Consider the following 18,547-nt stretch of genomic DNA (forward strand, 5'->3'; position numbering starts at 1 on the left):
TTTGTTGGTCTGCACCATCGACTTAAAAGACTTTTAAAATAACAACATTATAATCATGTGCTTCAGGCATGTTTGACGTATCAGTCTATCCGGATCGGTATAGGCACCCACCGATACAAATTTTTGGCTGATCCAATATCGACTTAATGGTTCAGGCCAAGGGTAAAAATGTTTTACAATTTGAATTTTAGAGAAAACAAGGAAAAATTGTATAATCTCGATCGATATAGGCCGATCTGGATTGGTATTGGCAACGACCGATACCATGAACTTAAACCATGCCATGAGCAGAGGTGCTCATCAGCTTGAATAATATACCACCATAGATTTGGGCAGTGCAAGGCAGACATGCAAGCACAAAAATTTATGTTGGAATGCGGAATAGCAAATCAAAATCCGATTGTCAAGAACGTCTCCTCACACGCGTTAGGGTACTTGTGAGAGAAATTAGAATTACCTTGAGATTCATAAAGGAAAATCCTCCAATATAGAATCCAACACTTGTACCTATCAACGCCTGATGGAAGAAACTCCTTTAATGATGAATTTTCTAATGGAGAAGAGACTTTCTTTTCTTCTCTTTGTAATCCTCACTCAATTCTCGTACGACTATAATGATTAGGGTTTTCCATCGTCAACATATTTATAATTAAGCATCTTTAAAATTAACAGTTGTGATCAGGCCAATTGGTGTAATCCAATAGGATGATCTCACAACTTGTCCATATCACATATAAGGACAATTCGTGTGAGATGTAACAATTTAACCCCCAAGTGAACAACCAATATCAGAGAGTCTTAACCGATGATTGGGCACAAAGTCATTTTTGAAACACTTTAAAAAAATAATTATATTTTTAGGGAGAGGGTTGGACACGCCGCCTGCTCTAGGTAAGTGGGTAGCCTTGCCCAATAGGTGGGGCAGGGTGGTCCTTTCCCATGGGTAAGGGGGAGAAATAGACACACGTGGGGCATCCAAGTGGTTTGCCCACCCATTTTTCATATTTAATTTTATAATAATATTTTAAATCACTTTGTAAACAATTTATAAAACTGCCACCCATATAAGAATTTCCACCCATTCACAGTCAGACAATTTTCTCATGATGTTCTTCCCTTTGGAAAATGGATATCATATCAAGCATCTCTTTCATTTATAGTGGAACTGATGCAACCCTGGACCTAGACCATGAAGAAGCCGCCACCTCACACCCTAAGGTTCTTCGAAGAGAAGCATGCCAGACAAGGCCAGCCCTTGCAGGGATAGTCCATCCATTCCTTATCTTCCCAATAATTTTAAAGAAAGAAGTTGCACCTAAAAGAGGGAAGATGTTGACTGATTTGAGATTATCTCAGTTTCTGAATAAATAATGCTTAAATAAATAAAGGATCAATCAGCTAGCTAGTGTATTGGGTTAATTGAAGATTTGATTGAAGATTGGATTCTGATTGGAGATTCTGATTGAGGTATTTTTGGCTGATTGAAGATTAGAAGTTGGAATCTTTTCTTTCTTTTCTTCCTTATGCATAATCAGCTCTAAGTCTATATATGTAATCCTCCATGATTGAATGAAGACAGATTATGAAGTTTAATGAAAATTGTTCAATTGAGTATTTGGAACTCTCAATTGGAGTTTCCGTTGCAATTTTAATTTTCTTTTCGATTGATCAACTCCAGGTCACGTAGGAAACGTGATTTCGTCTCTCCCGATCCGTAGCTTCCAATGAAGCTGCATTAGGAACACTATACATCGAGCATACCGATACATAGCCAATGTAGGCATAAATCTTTTGTACACCGTAGACGCACAATGCACAATTGCAATTGTAAGGAACCCTTAGCTATAGGGATAAAATAACGATCAAATATTCTTGTTGCTCAAACAACCAGTGGTGTTCCATAGAAGAATTTCGAATGATGATCACGTTCAACAAATATACAACATGAATGCTCGTACTTATATTCTATAATCACATTGCTTGTTGAGGTTGATGGCCGGTGGGCCCTTGAATTGCACCCAAAAAAAAAAAAACCTAAGAACAGAATACCCAACGATGTATTATTTATTAGGCCAAATGTTCTTTGTGCTGGGGACGCAGGCTGTGCCCAAACACATGGGATTAAGCAAAATGACCTTCCTGCCCTCTGAATGGTAGGCCCATGTGTTTGGGTGCAGACAATGCTGCGGCACAGAAAACGTCAACCTTATTTTTTATTGTTTCTCTTTCTAAAAAGAATGGATAAAAGTACATTGTGTGATCGCATAGGAAAGGCCTTAGGCTCACGGAATCTTCCCCTTATAAAGTAACAATATTTTAATCTTTTCTCATATCTTAATAATAAGGGAAACGGCTCTTTAAACCTATGCCACCTCACGTAGGTATTATTTATTATTTATTCTCTTTCCTGACAAATAAATAAAAAATGACTGTGATGGCGTAAGAAAGCCTTTGGCTCAAAGAACCTTCCTTTAATAATTAAAAGCTCATAGGTTTTTGTTTTGTGCAAAAAGTTCATAGGTTTTTATTTATTTTGTTAATGGAAAAAATATTATAAAAATATAATGGGAGAGGGTGTGGGAAACGCCTTAGATCCAACATTTTCCCCTAATATATAATAAAAAAAGTTCATAGGTTAGGTTTTGTTTTGTACAAAATAAAATGAAAAGAAAGGAAATGGATTTAAAAAACTACTTCATAATTTGTTAAGGGTAGAATAATTAATATTAGGAAGAATGACCTCAATATTCACCGTGATATTTTTAGGCAGTGTTTGGTATGCATTCTATGTCGATTTTACATTCTTAGATGATAAAAATAATTTTTTTATTATCCAAGAGTGCAAAATAGACCTAGAATGGATTCCAGAATGCCTACCAATTCAAACACAAGTTTAATGTTCAAAATGCATGTTGTTAGAATCTTAGATATAAATAGCAACCAGTGGAAAATATAGAACAAGCTACGCAATACATATTGCATCTTTCATCCATATTTTTTGACTGTATGTACTTTACTTATTGAAACTATCATATTGAATATTAAAGTCACTTTCTTCAAATTTTACTTAAATTTTAAATTTAAATACGAGGGTTTTTTTTTGGTAACCAAATACAGGATTTAAAGATGCCATATGATAAGATAAAGAAATCTATTTGAAAAAAATTCAATTCCCATATTTTGGTCATACAATTCCGGTTACAAGATTCTTTCTTCTCATTATATTTAATTTCATTTTCTTTCATTCTCTTTTACTTGTATACATAGAGAACAATAGATTGAGAATTAGGCACTACAAAACCGGGAAGGGAAATATCTCCTTTGCCATAAAATTCACAAATTGATAAATTATAATATGGTATAAAGTTTCGTACGACATTGGAATACTATTTACCTAACATATGAGCTTTTATTTATTTATTTATTTATTTTTTTCCTTTCTTAACTTGACTATGTAGGTCACATGTAGAATATAGCATTCCACACACTATTATTTGTGTGGTCTAAGAGATGTCCCTCACACTGGCATCATGGGGAACCCTCTAACTAATAGTATATACAAATCCATAATGAATTTATTATTAGTTAGAAGAAGGTTCTCAAAAAGTTATGATTACCAGAAATGCCATTGTGTGTGCGTGTGTATTTCTACAAACCCATCAATGGAAAAATTTATTATGACTTACAAGTCAGAAAAGGGGTTACAAGAATAAATCCCAAGGAAAAGAAGACTCCCATAACCCTAATAACCTATTTTGCAACATTGTGATATATTAGATTTCAAACTCTACTTACCAAAAATAAATAAAATTCAGCTTGTGGCTATATATCATTTTAACAATCAAACATCGAATAAGCACTTGAGTAGGAATGGAGCATAAGACGTCGAATTCTAGCCGAATGACCTCCAAGCACTTTCCATAACTAACCACAATTGCTATCCACTTTATTGGTTGGTATTTATTTTGCTCCACTTGTTCTTTGTTCTTAGTTATTTATTCTATAATTTACCAAAAAAAAAGTTTATATTCTATAAACTAGGCTCCCATTGGATAGGAATTTCAACTCTTGCTTTCTCATTGCTCTTTCTCAAAAAAAAAAAAAAAAAAAAAAACCCTAACCCCTAGTCATGGTTTGAGATATTGGTAATGTATACGGGCGATACGTATCAGTTTTGCAAGGGATTGATCTTGATACCATGTTGATATTGTATCGGTGACAAGATATGGACAATGGGTAAAATGGTCAAAAACCCATTTTTAAATGAGAATCAGAATCAAGGGCAAATTTGTTCAATACGAGTCTACGACCTATCCATGCCGATATCAATTTGATATCATGTAGATTTTCTGGTTGACGGATACCCGTTCCAATACCATGGAGTAAAACCATGGCCCTAGTTTCAACCACAAAGTCTTTTAGTCTTGTAAGGCAGAGCAATATAATGACATCTGTCTGAGGAGATTATGAATAGAAACATTGATATGTAATAATGCTTCCATTGATTTCCTTGTTCACTATACAAAATTAGTTGGACATTTAAATGAATTATTTGATATTAGCGTTCATTTTGTGATTTCAATATTAGTTATCTTCTCATCCATTGATTTCAATATTATTATTATTATTATTATTATTATTATTTTGTATAAAGCCTACATTGGAGCAAGATAGGGACCCACGAGGGGCTAGCAAGGGGCACTAGGCCTACTTATTGATAAATACCTACAACTACTACTACTCTAGTCAAGAAGGTGGGGGGGGGGTAGGAGTCGATCACTCAACCCCTTGGACTTGCACCATTCCCACTGGGTGGAGGCCTGTCCACTAAGCTTGAAGCTCATCCCCAATTTCAATATTAGTTATCTTCCCCTCATAAGGATAAACAATGATTTGATTTGCAATAATGTTTTCGCTACAAACTCTATTTATCCATTGATATCAATATTAGTTATCTTCCCCTTGTAATTCATATCTCTTGTTTCGATTTTAACATGAACACATCAAATCAAATTTTCTATTCTTGGTTATTTACTTGTTTAACTTGGGAAGATGATTTAAAGTGTTTTTACCGAATCTTTCCTCACTTTAGGCTATAAATGTAAGATTTTATTATGGTTAAAACCCGAAAACAAACCAATCTAAATCGGTATTAATCTGATAAAAAAAAAAAAAGAAATTAATCGAAACCAAAACCGAAACCGAAGTTCCTTAATGGTTTAGTTTTGGTCCCACTCATTCCCAAACCAAAACTAATTAAACTCGTTAATAAAAGTTTAATAGTCTTTTGATTAAAAAAAAAAAAAAAAACCAGGTTTCCTTACATTCGTATACTATACAAACTTGTGGATGTACAAACTTTATTGCACCAATTAAGCTGCCATGGAGCAGATATTTAGGTCTCTTGACCGCAGATAAGGTGTTAAGGCACGGATCATTATCCCCTGCAATTTCCTGTCCAATCCAGTTCCCCTAGTGTCCCTAACAGGGGAAGCACAATGACCATTCCATCCTTGCCCGAACACTTTGTCCTAGTGGGGTCCACCCCTCTTATTATAGACACTAGGGAATTGGACTGGACAGAGAATTGCAGGAGATAATTTTTCGCACCCTTTCTTTACTCATTAGACTTGGCGCGATGCCTAGACATTGACCCAGCTTGCTAGAATCCCAGCCCAGCAAAAAACCAGCTTGGGCCTAATCAAGCTCAGGTTAATGTACTCAAATTGCACCAGTACCATTGCGTGGTGGTGGGTGTGCTCAGTGCCTCAGTGTATTTATTTTTCAATTAATCGGGTTTTCTGTGTATGTATGGGTGAGTAATAGAGAGTAATTTCCTAGATAAGGAAACTAATTTTGTATAGCCCTAACCGTAAATCTAGCCAAATATGCCCAAACTAAAAACTCTGTATATCACTTGGTTTCTTAGTAATATTTTTCTCCCTTTATCATAAAAAAAAAAATAGAGAGTAATTTCCTGGATAAGGTATTTTAATCTTTTGTGGAATCTTACTAATAGGGGAAATGGATCTCTAAGCCTAAGCCTAAGGTGTTTTTTTTTTTAAAAATCCCATCTCACATAGGTATTATTTATTATTTTTTTTTCTCTTTCTTGAAAAAAATTAATAAAAAGAAATTACTGTATAATGACATAGGAAACACCTTAAGCTCAGGAACCTTCCCTTATTATTTCCTAGTAAAAGTATTTTAGTCTCTGAGCCCAAGCCTAAATCCCACATATGTATTATTTATTATTTTTTCTTTTTTATTTTTCTTTTAAAAAAATGAATAAAAGTACATTGTGTGATGGCATAGGAAACGCCTTAGGCTCACCGAACCTTCCCCTTATTATTTCTTAGTAATGATATTTTAAATATCTTAATAATAAGGGAAAAGGCTCTTTAAGCCTAAGCCTAAGGTATTTCCCACACTATCTCACATAGGTATTATTTATTATTATTTTTTCTCTTTTCTGAAAAAAAAATAAAAATTTGCAGTGTGATTGCATAAGAATGCTTTTAGCTCAAAGAACCTTCCCATAATAATAATAATAAGCTCATGGGTTTTTGTTTTGTGCAATATGTTCATAGGTTTTTATTTATTTTGCAAATGGAAAAAATTTTAGAAAAATATAATGGGAGAAAGCGTGGGAAATGCCTTAGATGCATACACTTTTCCCTAATATATAATAAAAAAGTTCATAGGTTTTGTTTTTTTGCAAAATAAAATGAAAAGAAAGGAAATGGATTTAAAAGACTATACAGTCTATATTAGCTTTATAATTTGTTAAATAGAGTAATTAATATTAGGGAGAATAACCTCAATATTCACCATGATATTTTTAGGCAATGTTTGGTATGCATTCTTGGAATGCATTCAATGTCGATTTCACATTCTCATATGCTAAAAGTAGTTGTTTTTATCGTCCGAGAATACAAGATCGATCCAGAATGCATAGCAAACATAAAAATGTTTAAAATGCATGTTGTTAGAATCTTTGACATAAATAGCAGTAAGTGGAAAATATAGAACAAGCTATATATGCAATGCATATTGCATCTTTTGTTTATATTTTTTGATAGTATGTACCTTTGTTATTGAAACTATCATATTGAATATTAAAGTCACTTTCTTTAACTTTAACTTCAATTTTAAATTTAAATACGAGTATTTTTTTTTTTGGTGACAAAATACGAAACAAAAGCATTCCAGACTCCAGAGCACTTAAACAAACAATAAAATCCAAAACTCCTCTATCTGAAGTAACGTACTCGTCACCGCTACAACTCCTCATCTGATCGTATAAACCTTGGCCCACAATGTAGCCTCTCCTCCGCCCCTGTGGCGTGAACGATCTCCGCCGCAGTGGCGTGTATTCTTCTTCTTTTTTCCCTCTTTTCCTCTCTATTTCCCTTTCCCCCTTTTTTTTTCCTTTTCTCATTCGCCTCAACCCAAATCTTGACCCCTGTTTCTTCGCTTTCCCTTTCCCGTTTCTTCTTCGCTTTCCCTCTCTCGTTTCTTCTTCTGTTTCCCTTTGCCTTTCCCGATATTCCCAGATCTGGGCATTGGATCTTGCCCAAACTAGTGATTTTTCCCTTTCTTATTCCCTTTCCCTTTCCCGTTTTGTCCAGATCTGGGCATCGAATGTCGATCCTTGGACGATTTTCCTCGGTGGGAGATGTTGGTGGTTCCAACCACCATAGGAAGGAGGGATGGATCGGAGGCTGCTGTGGGTTTTGTCGTTGCAGACGCTGACGACCTCAAGCCTTGGTATTTTATTGTTTTTACCGTGCATCATTGTATATGTTACCTCATTGGAGTTCGTGCCTCCGATCTTACCTCTCACTTTTGGATTCTCATCGTCACTGGGGATCACTGCCACCGCCGTCTTCATCCTCTATGTTTTTCCTTTTCTTTTCTTGCTTGTGGCTGTGCAGGTTTTGCTGGTTCTGGCGTTTGTGGCGCCTTGGATTTGGCCGAAATCGAAGCCCTTCTCCCTTTCGATTGGGCGGTCACCGTCGTCGGCGATGGTGAAGCCACTCGGAATGTGCGCCCTGGAATCGATGCAACGACCATCAAGAACTTCATTGGGCCGCGTGCATACTGTGACATTCCCTGTCTCCAAGGGGCGTGTCTGGCATGCGACATAAAAAATGATGTTTTCTTTTGGTTTATTGTTGATGTATTCCTTTTTTATGGCACGTTCGTGCATGTGCTTCATTATGTATGCTGTGTCTACAACGAGTTTCCTTGGGATGTGGTTATTACCTGTTCCCTCCCCCGATCGGTCCCGCCTATGACATGTATGTCAGGACCATATGTCTCTCCTTGGTTTCTGAACCTTGTCGGTTTTGAATCCTTGTGTTTCACATGTCAGCTATCTACATTATGTTTCTTGTTTTCTTTCTTTTGGCGTTGGGCGAGCATGAATGAATAGCCTTGCTTTCTACCAAAAAAAAGACAAAATACAAAGATTTAAAGATACAATATGATAAGACAGAAAAATATTTGAAAAATTCAATTCCCATATTTTGCTCATATTTAAAGTTAGTTAAACAATTTTGGTTACAAGATTCTTTTTTCTTATTATTATATTTAATTTCATTTTCTTTCATTCTCTTTCGTTCTCTTTTACTTGTATACATAAAGAACAATAGCTTGAGAATTATTCATCAAAATACAAAAAAAATAAAATAAAATAAAAATGGGATTGACAGTTAGGCACTGCAAAATTAGGAAGGGAAATATCCTTTGCCATAAAATACAAATTGATAAATAATAGTATGGGATAAAGTTTCCTACATCATTGGAATACTATTTGCCTCTCATATGAGCTTTTTTTTCTTTCTTAACTTGGCTATGTGGGTCACATGTGGAATATGCCATTCCACGCATTATCATTTGTGCGGTGCGAAGATTTCCCCCACACTGGCGTCATGGGGAACCCTCTAACTAATAGTATGTACAAATCCATCATGGATTTATTATTAGTTAGAAGAAGGCTCTCGAAAAATTATGATTACCAAAAGTACCATTGTGTGTGGGAAACCCATCAATGGAAAATTTTATTATGGCTTACAAGTCAGAAAAGGGGTTATAAGAATAAATCCCAAGCAAAAGAAGACTCCATAACCCTAATAACCTATTTTGCAACATTGTCATCTATTAGATTTCAAACTCTACTTACTAAAAAAAAAAAAAAAAATCAGCTTGTGGCTATATATCATTTTAGCCACAAATGAGGACTTGAGCATAAGACATCGAATTCAGCCGAATGACCTCCAAGCACTTTCCATAACCAACCACAATTGCTATCCATTTTATTGGTTGGTATTTATTTTGCTTCACTTGTTCTTTGTTCTTAGTTATATATTCTATAATTTACCAAAAAAAAAAAAGTTTTATATTCTATAAACCAGGCTTCCATTGGATTGGAATTTAAACTCTTGCTTTCTCATTGTTTTTTCTCAAAAAAAAAAAAAAAAACACAAAAACACAAAAACCCTAATCCCTAATCATGGTTTGAGATATTAGTATGGTATATGGGCGATACCTAATAGTTTTGCAAGTGATTGATCTTGGTACCGTGTTGATATTGTATCAGTGACACGAAATGGACAATGAATAAATAATCAAAAACCCAATTTTAAATGAGAATCAAAATCAAGGATAAATTTGTTCGATAGGACGTATCTACGCTGATACCAATCTGATATTATATCGATTTTCGGGTTGATCGATACCCGTTTTAATACCGTGGACTAAAACCATGGCCCAAGTTTCAACCACAAAGTCTTTGTCTTGTAAGGCAGAGCAATATAATGACATCCGTCTGATTGGCATCTGGCCGTAAGATAGGCACACAAGTGGTATAACTGGGGTTAGTCACTTTATAGTATATATGGTCCATTATAGAGATTCCTATTTGCCAAAAGCTTAGATTAAAGCATGGCCATTCGTTTATCAACAAATGTCGATTCCTTATTCGTCTCAATATCAAGCAAAGCATAGAGAAACGGGACGGAAGAGAAAACGTCTTGTCACACAACACGTGTGTCAGAAACTCATGGCATTAATGTAATTTGATTAAGGATCAGTGGCATTTCGATATGTAGTCCAAGAAAATATCTAGCAGCCATAGTCTCTCGAAGTTTCCTCAAGTTTAAGAAATCCGGACTCCAGAGTCCGGACTTGGCCCGGGGCAGATATTTTTCCAAAGGCGTATATGATTATGAGGATTTAATTCAGAAACCATCTCTCTTCCTCTCTCTGTAATCTTTCTTCTTCTTCCGTTATAATTTTCCAGAGAATTGCGGGGAAGACTGAAGAGAGCTTCTCTATTCTCCTCTGTTTTTTCTGTTTCGTTTGGTTTTCTGTATGTTATACTAGGCTCAGATTTATCTCCATCGCTTCTGCTTTGTTCTCAAATCACCGGAAGAGATGGATCGAGAAGGGGGATCCGACGAGTCCTGCTACTATTCCGTTCTCGGGATCCGTAGGGATGCCTCCTTCTCTGAAATCCGTGGCGCATATCGAAAGCTTGCTTTGGTCAGTTGTTCCCCTTTCTTTCTCCTCTTCTTGCTTTCTTTTGAAGTATTGCGTAGTCTCTTTCGGTCATTAGATGTTTATATTTTTGTTCTTTTTTTGTTTGTTGTGGGGGTGAAGAAATGGCATCCAGATAGGTGGACTAGAAATCCAAAGGTCGCCGGGGAAGCCAACAGGCGGTTTCAGCAAATCCAAGAGGCTTATTCCGGTAGGTTTTGCAGAGGCTAACTACGATTTGCTATTCCTTTCACAACGACTACCATGCACTGATTGTAGATTGCTTAAAGAAAATTGCTTTCGCTAAATTTCGATGTACCCTGCAGTTTTGTCTGATAAGGGGAAGCGATCAATGTACGATGCCGGCTTGTACGATCCATTCGAAGAAGAAGATGAAGTCGGTTATCTCCCCTTTCATACTACTTTTTTGTGTTTATTTAAAGCCTTGATGGTTCATCTTTTTTTTTTTTTCAATATGAAAGTTGATAAATTTTTGGGGAAAAAAACAGGGCTTTTCTGAGTTCATGCAAGAGATGCTATCAATGATGGACAATGTTAGAGCTGAGGTATGCATTTCCCCCCAACTTTATGCCTCTGTGTGGAACTCTGGGTGGAAGGTCCGGGAACGGGAAGGGGAAGGGGAAGGGAAATTAGAAAACTTATGTATCATGGGCAGTTTATTTTAAATTTGTGTAATATTAAATACAAAATTAAAACATTTTAGGATTAATGATATGATCATTATCATCACTAATTGTGATTACGGTAATTTATATTTTAAAATTTTTTTATATTATATTCTTTCCCTTTCAACCAAACACAGCTTAATATGCAGTTAATGGAAGGGGAGGGGGGGGCCCACAATGGTCATTTGAGAACAAGATAGAGGAAAGGAAACTGATGGAAATTTTGGTTGTTGGGATGGTGGGTATGTGCAGGAGGACAGTTTTGAGGACCTTCAGAAGATGTTTGCGGAGATGGCTGGAGGGGATGGGATGAAAAATCATGTTGAAACGGATCGCACGGGTGGGAAGAGGACACGCGTGCCGACATCTAAGGGAAACTCCACGAAACGGAGTACTTCCCGTGTGAGCGTTTCTATTTCCGTTTCTGATTGTAGAAAGTGACGAACGGTTATTTAACTCAATTGTTCTTCAACTTCTGTATGTTGTAATTCTTCTTTTCTACTTTTGAACGCTTTAACCTAGGACCAGGAGGAAAAAGAAAAGAGTAATCAAAAATCAACATTGATGGAGGTGGAGATGGAGGTTGTTGGTTGTGTTTTTAGGTTTTAATTTAGTTCTTGGTTTACTTGGGTTGGGGGAGTTGTAGTCATTGGTCTTAAGGGTTTTTTTTAGCCCCCTAATCATTGAAATGAAATTCCCTTCTCTCTCTCTCATTATCGCTCCTTATGTGAAATATGTTGTGCCCTTAATTTATCAATTTTCTTGTGATGTACCAATGATGTGTTGTGCCTTGTAGTCTTACATTGAGTTCTTTGGTGACTTCATATATATTTGAAGAGCTATGTGCATCTAATAGGTAAGATTTTGGATTGGATCCTTCAACATGGTATCATAATTGAGGTTTTTGTATTATTTTTCTTAACTTATATGTATCCAAGTATAGAATCAAGGGTCGATCCAGGGTTTGCCTTGGTGGTTTGCTACTCCTTTGGGAGAACTGTGTTAGGAGCTTGATCGAGAAAAACTCACTCTCATAAATTGGTCTACAAGGGGAGGGAACCCAATATTATATATCCTCACATCCAATCCTTTATGGGATTGATTTGGGACTATTGTACATAACATTACCCCACTCTTTAAGACTCACACTCCGGATCAGATAGTCTTTTCTGAGCGGTTCCACCTTGCTCCAGGACCTTTTCCTAACGGTAAATAGCCCTTTCCTAAAGACTCACACTCTGGCACCAGATCGTCAATTCCACAATGGGTACCATTAACTATACGTGAGGGAAAATGTTGGTTCTATACCTATTGAGATGTCATTTACTCACTTCCTCATATCAAAGTCATAGCTCTATGTTTTCATGGGTGAGAGAATCTATGTAAATTATGAGCCGTGTGGATTTATTGTAGGTTTGTAAGGCGTGGAATATTGACTAGATTCAATGTTGCTGTTTCAACTTTCAACTCTAATTAAATAAGGCAAGTTTTTTTTTGTTTTTTTATAAATAAGGCAAGTTGTATATGTTGGAAATTGGATTGGTTTTCGAATCGTGTGATAACGAATCTGTGATTGATACCAATATCTAATTGGCCGATATGGTACGGGCAACCATTATTATATTGAAAAACTACTGTTTTGATCTCATATCATATCGGCTTTTGATACGATTGATATATCGATCAATATCGATAACAAAAAAAAGCAAGTTTTTAATGTTTTCAATTTAGATAATGAGCAAGTTGTCGATTGTTTGTGAAGATTTTTTTTGTTTTAATGAAAAGCAAGTTGTTGATTGTTTTTAATGAAAAGTGTTTTTCATTGGTAATTTCATCACACACAAAAATTCTTGATTGGTAATAAGATATCCATTAGATCATTACCATATCTGACAACTTGCCATTTATACTTTTTAGATAAAGACAAAGTTGTTGATTGGCAAAACATGTGTGTCCGTTGAAGTAGAGAAGTCTCATCCGTCCGTTGGATCATTACTAGTAATATTTGGCAACTTGTCCCACTTTTTATGATTTTTGCGTGCTCGCAGGTGCATTAAACAATAGGCCAAATGTTCTGTGTGCTTGGGGCACAGATTGCATCTAGACACATGAGGATGGGTGAAATGACCATCTTACCCCTTGAATGGTAGGTTTATGTGTCTGGGCGTAGGTTACGCTGTGACACAGAGAACACCAACCCTAAACAATATCCATTTTTTATCTATGCCCTTTGTTTTCAAGTCTCAATTAGTAATTTTATTAAAGGAAAGTGATGTACACACTAGCAATGTATATTAGAATCTTATATATATGAGCATATTTTTACCAATGGAAACATTTCATTTGTTTGATATAGTGTTGATGTATCATCCCCAATCCATTGTAAATGCATATTTTGCATCTCATCCACTATCCCAAAAAGCTCTAGTTCCCTAGCCTTCCTAATTTGGAACCTCACTCCAGTCTTGGGCCCTGCAACCCACGCCCCCACTGCCCCTTACCCTCCTGCCTGCTTTGAGAGAGAGAGAGAGAGAGAGAGAGAGAGAGAGAGAGGGTGTGTCGTTGATGGAGAGAATGTGTTTGCAACAACGGATTGATTGAACGATTGAGATGTAGAGAGGGGGAACCAACAATCAATAAGATGCTAACATATAACATTTCATTATAAGGTGTTAACATATAGATCCCTTCTCTCCCTTCTACCAATTGGGAAAATGATCTACATGCGGCCTTCATCATACACTCAAACACTCTCTCTTGATATGTGGCTTCTTTTTGTATATAAAATTACAAATTGTGTGGTGCCTATTTTGCTTCCATTGTCTTGGCTTGGAGATTTCATGTTACATTGGTAGCGTGCTTTCTCTTCTTTTTTTTGGGTTAAAGAACCACTTTATCCAAAAAAACGAGATATACTCATCTAGCTGGAAATGTTCAGATAAATAGAGATCGAAAATAGGCCATGATGTTCTTCTCACGACGGACAAAACCCTGCTTGCAAGAGCATCTGCTACAACATTAACAGCTCTTAAGGATTCAATTCGATTTAGCAACTCATATATTGGCAACGTTGTCCATATTAGCTCAATTTGATATTTACCATGCCAACTCATCCTTTAATTGTAAGTAATTTCTCCATTCACGTTGTACTCGATCATCCTGTTTGAAACAAGGGGGTCACTAGTCACTAGGTTCAATCAATCTAGTTGGCAATGGTGATCCACTCCAGTTACTAGGTACTTCTTCCGTGCTAGGGAGCTATCAATAGTTTTTTTCTTCCCGCAATTGCTCATGTTGGAATGAGTTGTCAAATTTTGTTCATAGAAAAGTTACAAAAATGGTCTTGGCAAAGTATTCTCAAAGGTAGAAACCTGCTATTAAGGATGTCAACGAATATTTGAAATTTCATATTTGATCCACATGTAGTATCCGTTTAGGAGAATTTGAATCTGTCCGAAAACTAATCGAATATGGCTATGATAATCCTCCTATCCGATTGATTATTATCCGATTCAATCTGATAGTAATAAAATATCTGAAATATATCTTTGTGTTTATCCATCCGATTAAGTTTTTTTTATAATTTTTTATAATTTTATAAGTTAAGATAATATGATTTTTTTTCTAGATTTTCTATTGGTTTATATAATTGGTTTATGCATTGTGATACATGGAATCACATATCTATTAAAATAAATACAAGTTAAAATCAAAAGTAGAAAACATAAGAAAATCAAAGACTAAGAAGAGTAGAAGAATGGTAGTTGCTAAACTCTCAAGTCTCAACCCTAACCCTCATCAGTAAAACGGTAAAAATGTCAATGGATAAGATATTATCTGAATCTGTTCGAAAACTAATAGGATATTATCTGAATCCGTCCGTATATAATTGGATACAAATATGATAATGTCATTATCCGACCGAATTCGATCCGTTTACATCCTTACCTGCTATATCGTGGGGCTGCTATTAGTAATTGGCAATGGTAGATTGGTTTACATATGTGAAGATCCTTGGGCACCACTCTCAAAAAGCTGGATTGGTTGAGCTCGTCTACGACCATTGTGTTGCGCTCAACTCACAGTCCGCCACATGGATTACATGCCGATCCAATGGTTAATAGACGAGCTCCTCGACAACCTTGCAGTTTTGAATTTTGAAATGAGTTTGTCTACCAACCATTGGATCAGCATGTAATCCACATGACGACCTATAAATTGAGCGCATCACGATGGTCGCTCAACCCCAAACCCAGGCTGCAGACGGGCTCGATCCCAAAAAGCTACTGCAGGCTGCGACCAAATAAATATGGGGTCTGATTATCTACTCAGTTACCAAAAAAACAATCTCATTGTCTACTCTAGTCACTGAAATGTCAAAGTTGAGAAGACTATTTATGTACCATGAAGTAGATGCTATACTCAAGATCCCGCTTAATAGAAAATTACAAGTTAAGCTTTGTTGGGTCGCAATCCGAAAGATCATTTTCAGTCAAATCAACATATCAAAGCTTGGAGCATCATAAATGCAATTGCAGCTTAGGAAAACCTCAAACACAAGAATATTGTTTAGTCTAATCTTTGCCTGTTGTGGTAGAGGAGTGAGACTATTAAGCATGCATCATTAAGATGCCCACACGTTCAACAGGTATGTGTTATGTATGTCTTGAATTCTTGTACTCGTTTTGAAGAATGACTCGCTTCAACATTTTTTGTGGCTATTCAAATAGAAGTTTTTCTGAGAAATGTGATGGTAGAGGAGTATTTATATTCTTTACCCGTTTTGTTGTAAAGATAGTGAGTTTTTGAGGTTTTTGGAATTAGGGTTTTTAGGAGAGAGCAATTGTATTGTTTTTGGGTGTTCTTGATAGATCTCCATTGTAATTTTCTCCGATTTATATAGTGAAACATTTTCAACTTTGCCCATGGACGTAGCACACCATATTGGTGTGTGAATCATGTTAAATCTTCGTGTCTTTTTGCTCTGTTTTCATTTTTGTTCGTATTTCTTTTGGTGTTTGTTATAAGAGTATGGTTTACTTCTTGTGTTTCTATATATGCAATTGATTTCTAACCTCCGACATCCATTTCATGACAGGGTGATCAAGTGGAGAAGAACTTCAGGCCAAGCCAAGAGAGAACAACAACAGTTCTTTGTAGCACATGCAATTGCACTATGTGAGATTTGAAAGCAACAAACACACTTAGGGATGTAAATGAATAGCCGAAATCCGTTTTCGTATCCGTGTCCGTATCCGTTTAGCACTATCCGAATCCGTCCGAAAACTAAACGGATACGGATACAGATAGGCTATAATTATCTGAAAAGCTATATTTACATGTAAACGGATAAAATATCCGATCCGTATCCATGTCCGTATCCGTTTAGCACTATCCGAATCCGTTCGAGAGCTAAATGGATACGGATATAGTACTATCCGAGCCGAATCCGATCTGTTTACATCCCTAAACACACTGGTGTCTTGAATGATAGTACCTATCTCCTTTCAAAGAATATATAAAAATTTCAGCAATTGTTGGTGAGACATCAGCAATCAAACTTAGCCAACAAATCAGGCTCGATCATATGGAATATTTCTTCGTGTTATGATCCACTCATATTGCCAAGTTCTCTGGTTCATTGCTTAGTTGATGAGAGCTTCTAACCACCAGCCAAGATATCCGTTATTCCCACAAACACCAGGCAAGTTCAACATAGTCTTAGGACTGATTTTGTATGATTTCTACTTCAGTTTCATTGGTTGATTTCTATTTCAAAAAATTTTTAGGTTAATTTTTATACCGTATTTCAGTGAAATAGAAATAAAATGGAATACAAATACTGAAATAGCTGATGATGAGCTATATCAGAATTTCTATTTCATTTGATTTCATTCTTACTCTTTAATAAACACATGGTTAATTTGATGGACAAAATATAGTACTTTCATGTTAAAATAAAGGGTACATGACATGTCACCCCCTGATTTTCAAACGAAACTCAAATCACCCCTTGTATTAGACCCCAATATGACAAATTAGTCCCTATCGTTAGTTTTATGTTGTTAAATGATGATGTCAGTTAGTTAATAAATTTAAATTTCTAAATTACCCTTGACATCCAAACATAGATTTTGAAGGGTAATACTATAAATTTATTTCTAATGTTTTAGTACAAGGGTAAAATAGTCATTTCACATCAATAACTAACAACAGACTAACACCGATACTGTAGAGGAGAACGGATGAATTTTTTCAAAAACTAGGGGATGAATTGAGTTTTGTTTGAAAATCAGGGGATAACATATAATTTACCCTAAAATAAAACACCACCCTACTTCTTTTCCTAATAGTCTCATCACTCTCACCACCACCCCATCGCCACCATCCCGCCACCGGGTAACTTAATTAGTTTGTAGTCTTTTGATAAAGAATCGATTTTGACAGACAACAATAAGCTGTAACATGATTAGAAAGACACTAACCGAAAACAAATTAAAAAAATAATAAACAATACCAAAACAAAGACACTAACATCTGATTGGCTTTCATAAAAAATAAAAAATAAGAGAACTCTTCATTGGGTCAGCCTATCCATACTATTGACATAAGAACAACTTACACGAAGACCATTTCATGTTTGAATAGTCAACTGAATTGTTTTATGAAGTAAGACTTGGTTTTTAGGCATATATTAAACGAGGGAAGACAACTTTGGATATCAGGGATCTCCGTGACTTGAGAATTTGTATGACTTTTTGGCAAGTTTTATGCGTATTTCTTAGAAAGTTCATTTTTGTATAGATAGTCTGTCTTCGGGGCTTTTGGATCTTGTGCACAAGGATGCATTGGGTCATTATTATTTTAGGTTGTAATTCTCTAAATAAATATATTCCTTTTCTTATTCCCCAAAAAAATAAGAGAAAATATGTAACCCATTTTTCCTATAGTTTTTAAGACAAATCCGATTTTTGTTTTCTCCCTGTCATTCTATCTTCATGGCCTTCTTGTTTTTAATGAAGTACCACTTTGAATTATCCCAAAGATGCCTAATAATGGAATGCAACGACTATTGAAGAAGCTTATAAAATGTCGATTCACATATACTAATTGCGTCATTATAATTAAGATCTTAAAGAAAGTGAACGGTGGTATGACCTCCACCATTCCCTTAAGTTTTACTTACTTTTAAGGTTCATGATGCCATTTATGGTATTCCTGTTTGTGGCGCCTCTTTGGGTTTGTATTTGGTACAAAGTAAGTTTTTCTGTTTTGTGCTCCCTTATCTGTACTTTAGGTCATTGCAGTTAAGTGTATGT

The 18,547-nt window shown here is 35.8% G+C and overlaps 1 protein-coding gene across 1 annotated transcript; it reads left to right on the forward strand.

Annotated features, from left to right (window-relative positions):
• The first annotated feature begins 10,296 nt into the window (after positions 1 to 10,296).
• LOC122666634 (dnaJ homolog subfamily B member 3) lies at positions 10,297 to 11,939 on the forward strand. The gene is made up of 5 exons (XM_043862670.1): positions 10,297 to 10,548; positions 10,666 to 10,753; positions 10,869 to 10,939; positions 11,052 to 11,108; positions 11,481 to 11,939. Exons 1-5 carry the CDS (start codon positions 10,441 to 10,443, stop codon positions 11,667 to 11,669), a joined length of 513 nt encoding a protein of 170 aa, XP_043718605.1. The 5' UTR covers positions 10,297 to 10,440; the 3' UTR covers positions 11,670 to 11,939.
• The last annotated feature ends 6,608 nt before the right edge of the window (positions 11,940 to 18,547 follow it).

This window comes from Telopea speciosissima, chromosome 7 (assembly GCF_018873765.1).
Source record: "Telopea speciosissima isolate NSW1024214 ecotype Mountain lineage chromosome 7, Tspe_v1, whole genome shotgun sequence".
In the NCBI taxonomy this organism is placed as follows: domain Eukaryota; kingdom Viridiplantae; phylum Streptophyta; class Magnoliopsida; order Proteales; family Proteaceae; genus Telopea; species Telopea speciosissima.

Bases quoted from the DNA above. Each gene is read 5' to 3' on its own strand.
- LOC122666634 (XM_043862670.1), top strand. From the start codon at position 10,441: ATGGATCGAGAAGGGGGATCCGACGAGTCCTGCTACTATTCCGTTCTC. The intron at 10,549-10,665 runs GTCAGTTGTTCC...GTGGGGGTGAAG, and splicing joins CATATCGAAAGCTTGCTTTG to AAATGGCATCCAGATAGGTG. The intron at 10,940-11,051 runs GTCGGTTATCTC...GGAAAAAAACAG, and splicing joins CATTCGAAGAAGAAGATGAA to GGCTTTTCTGAGTTCATGCA.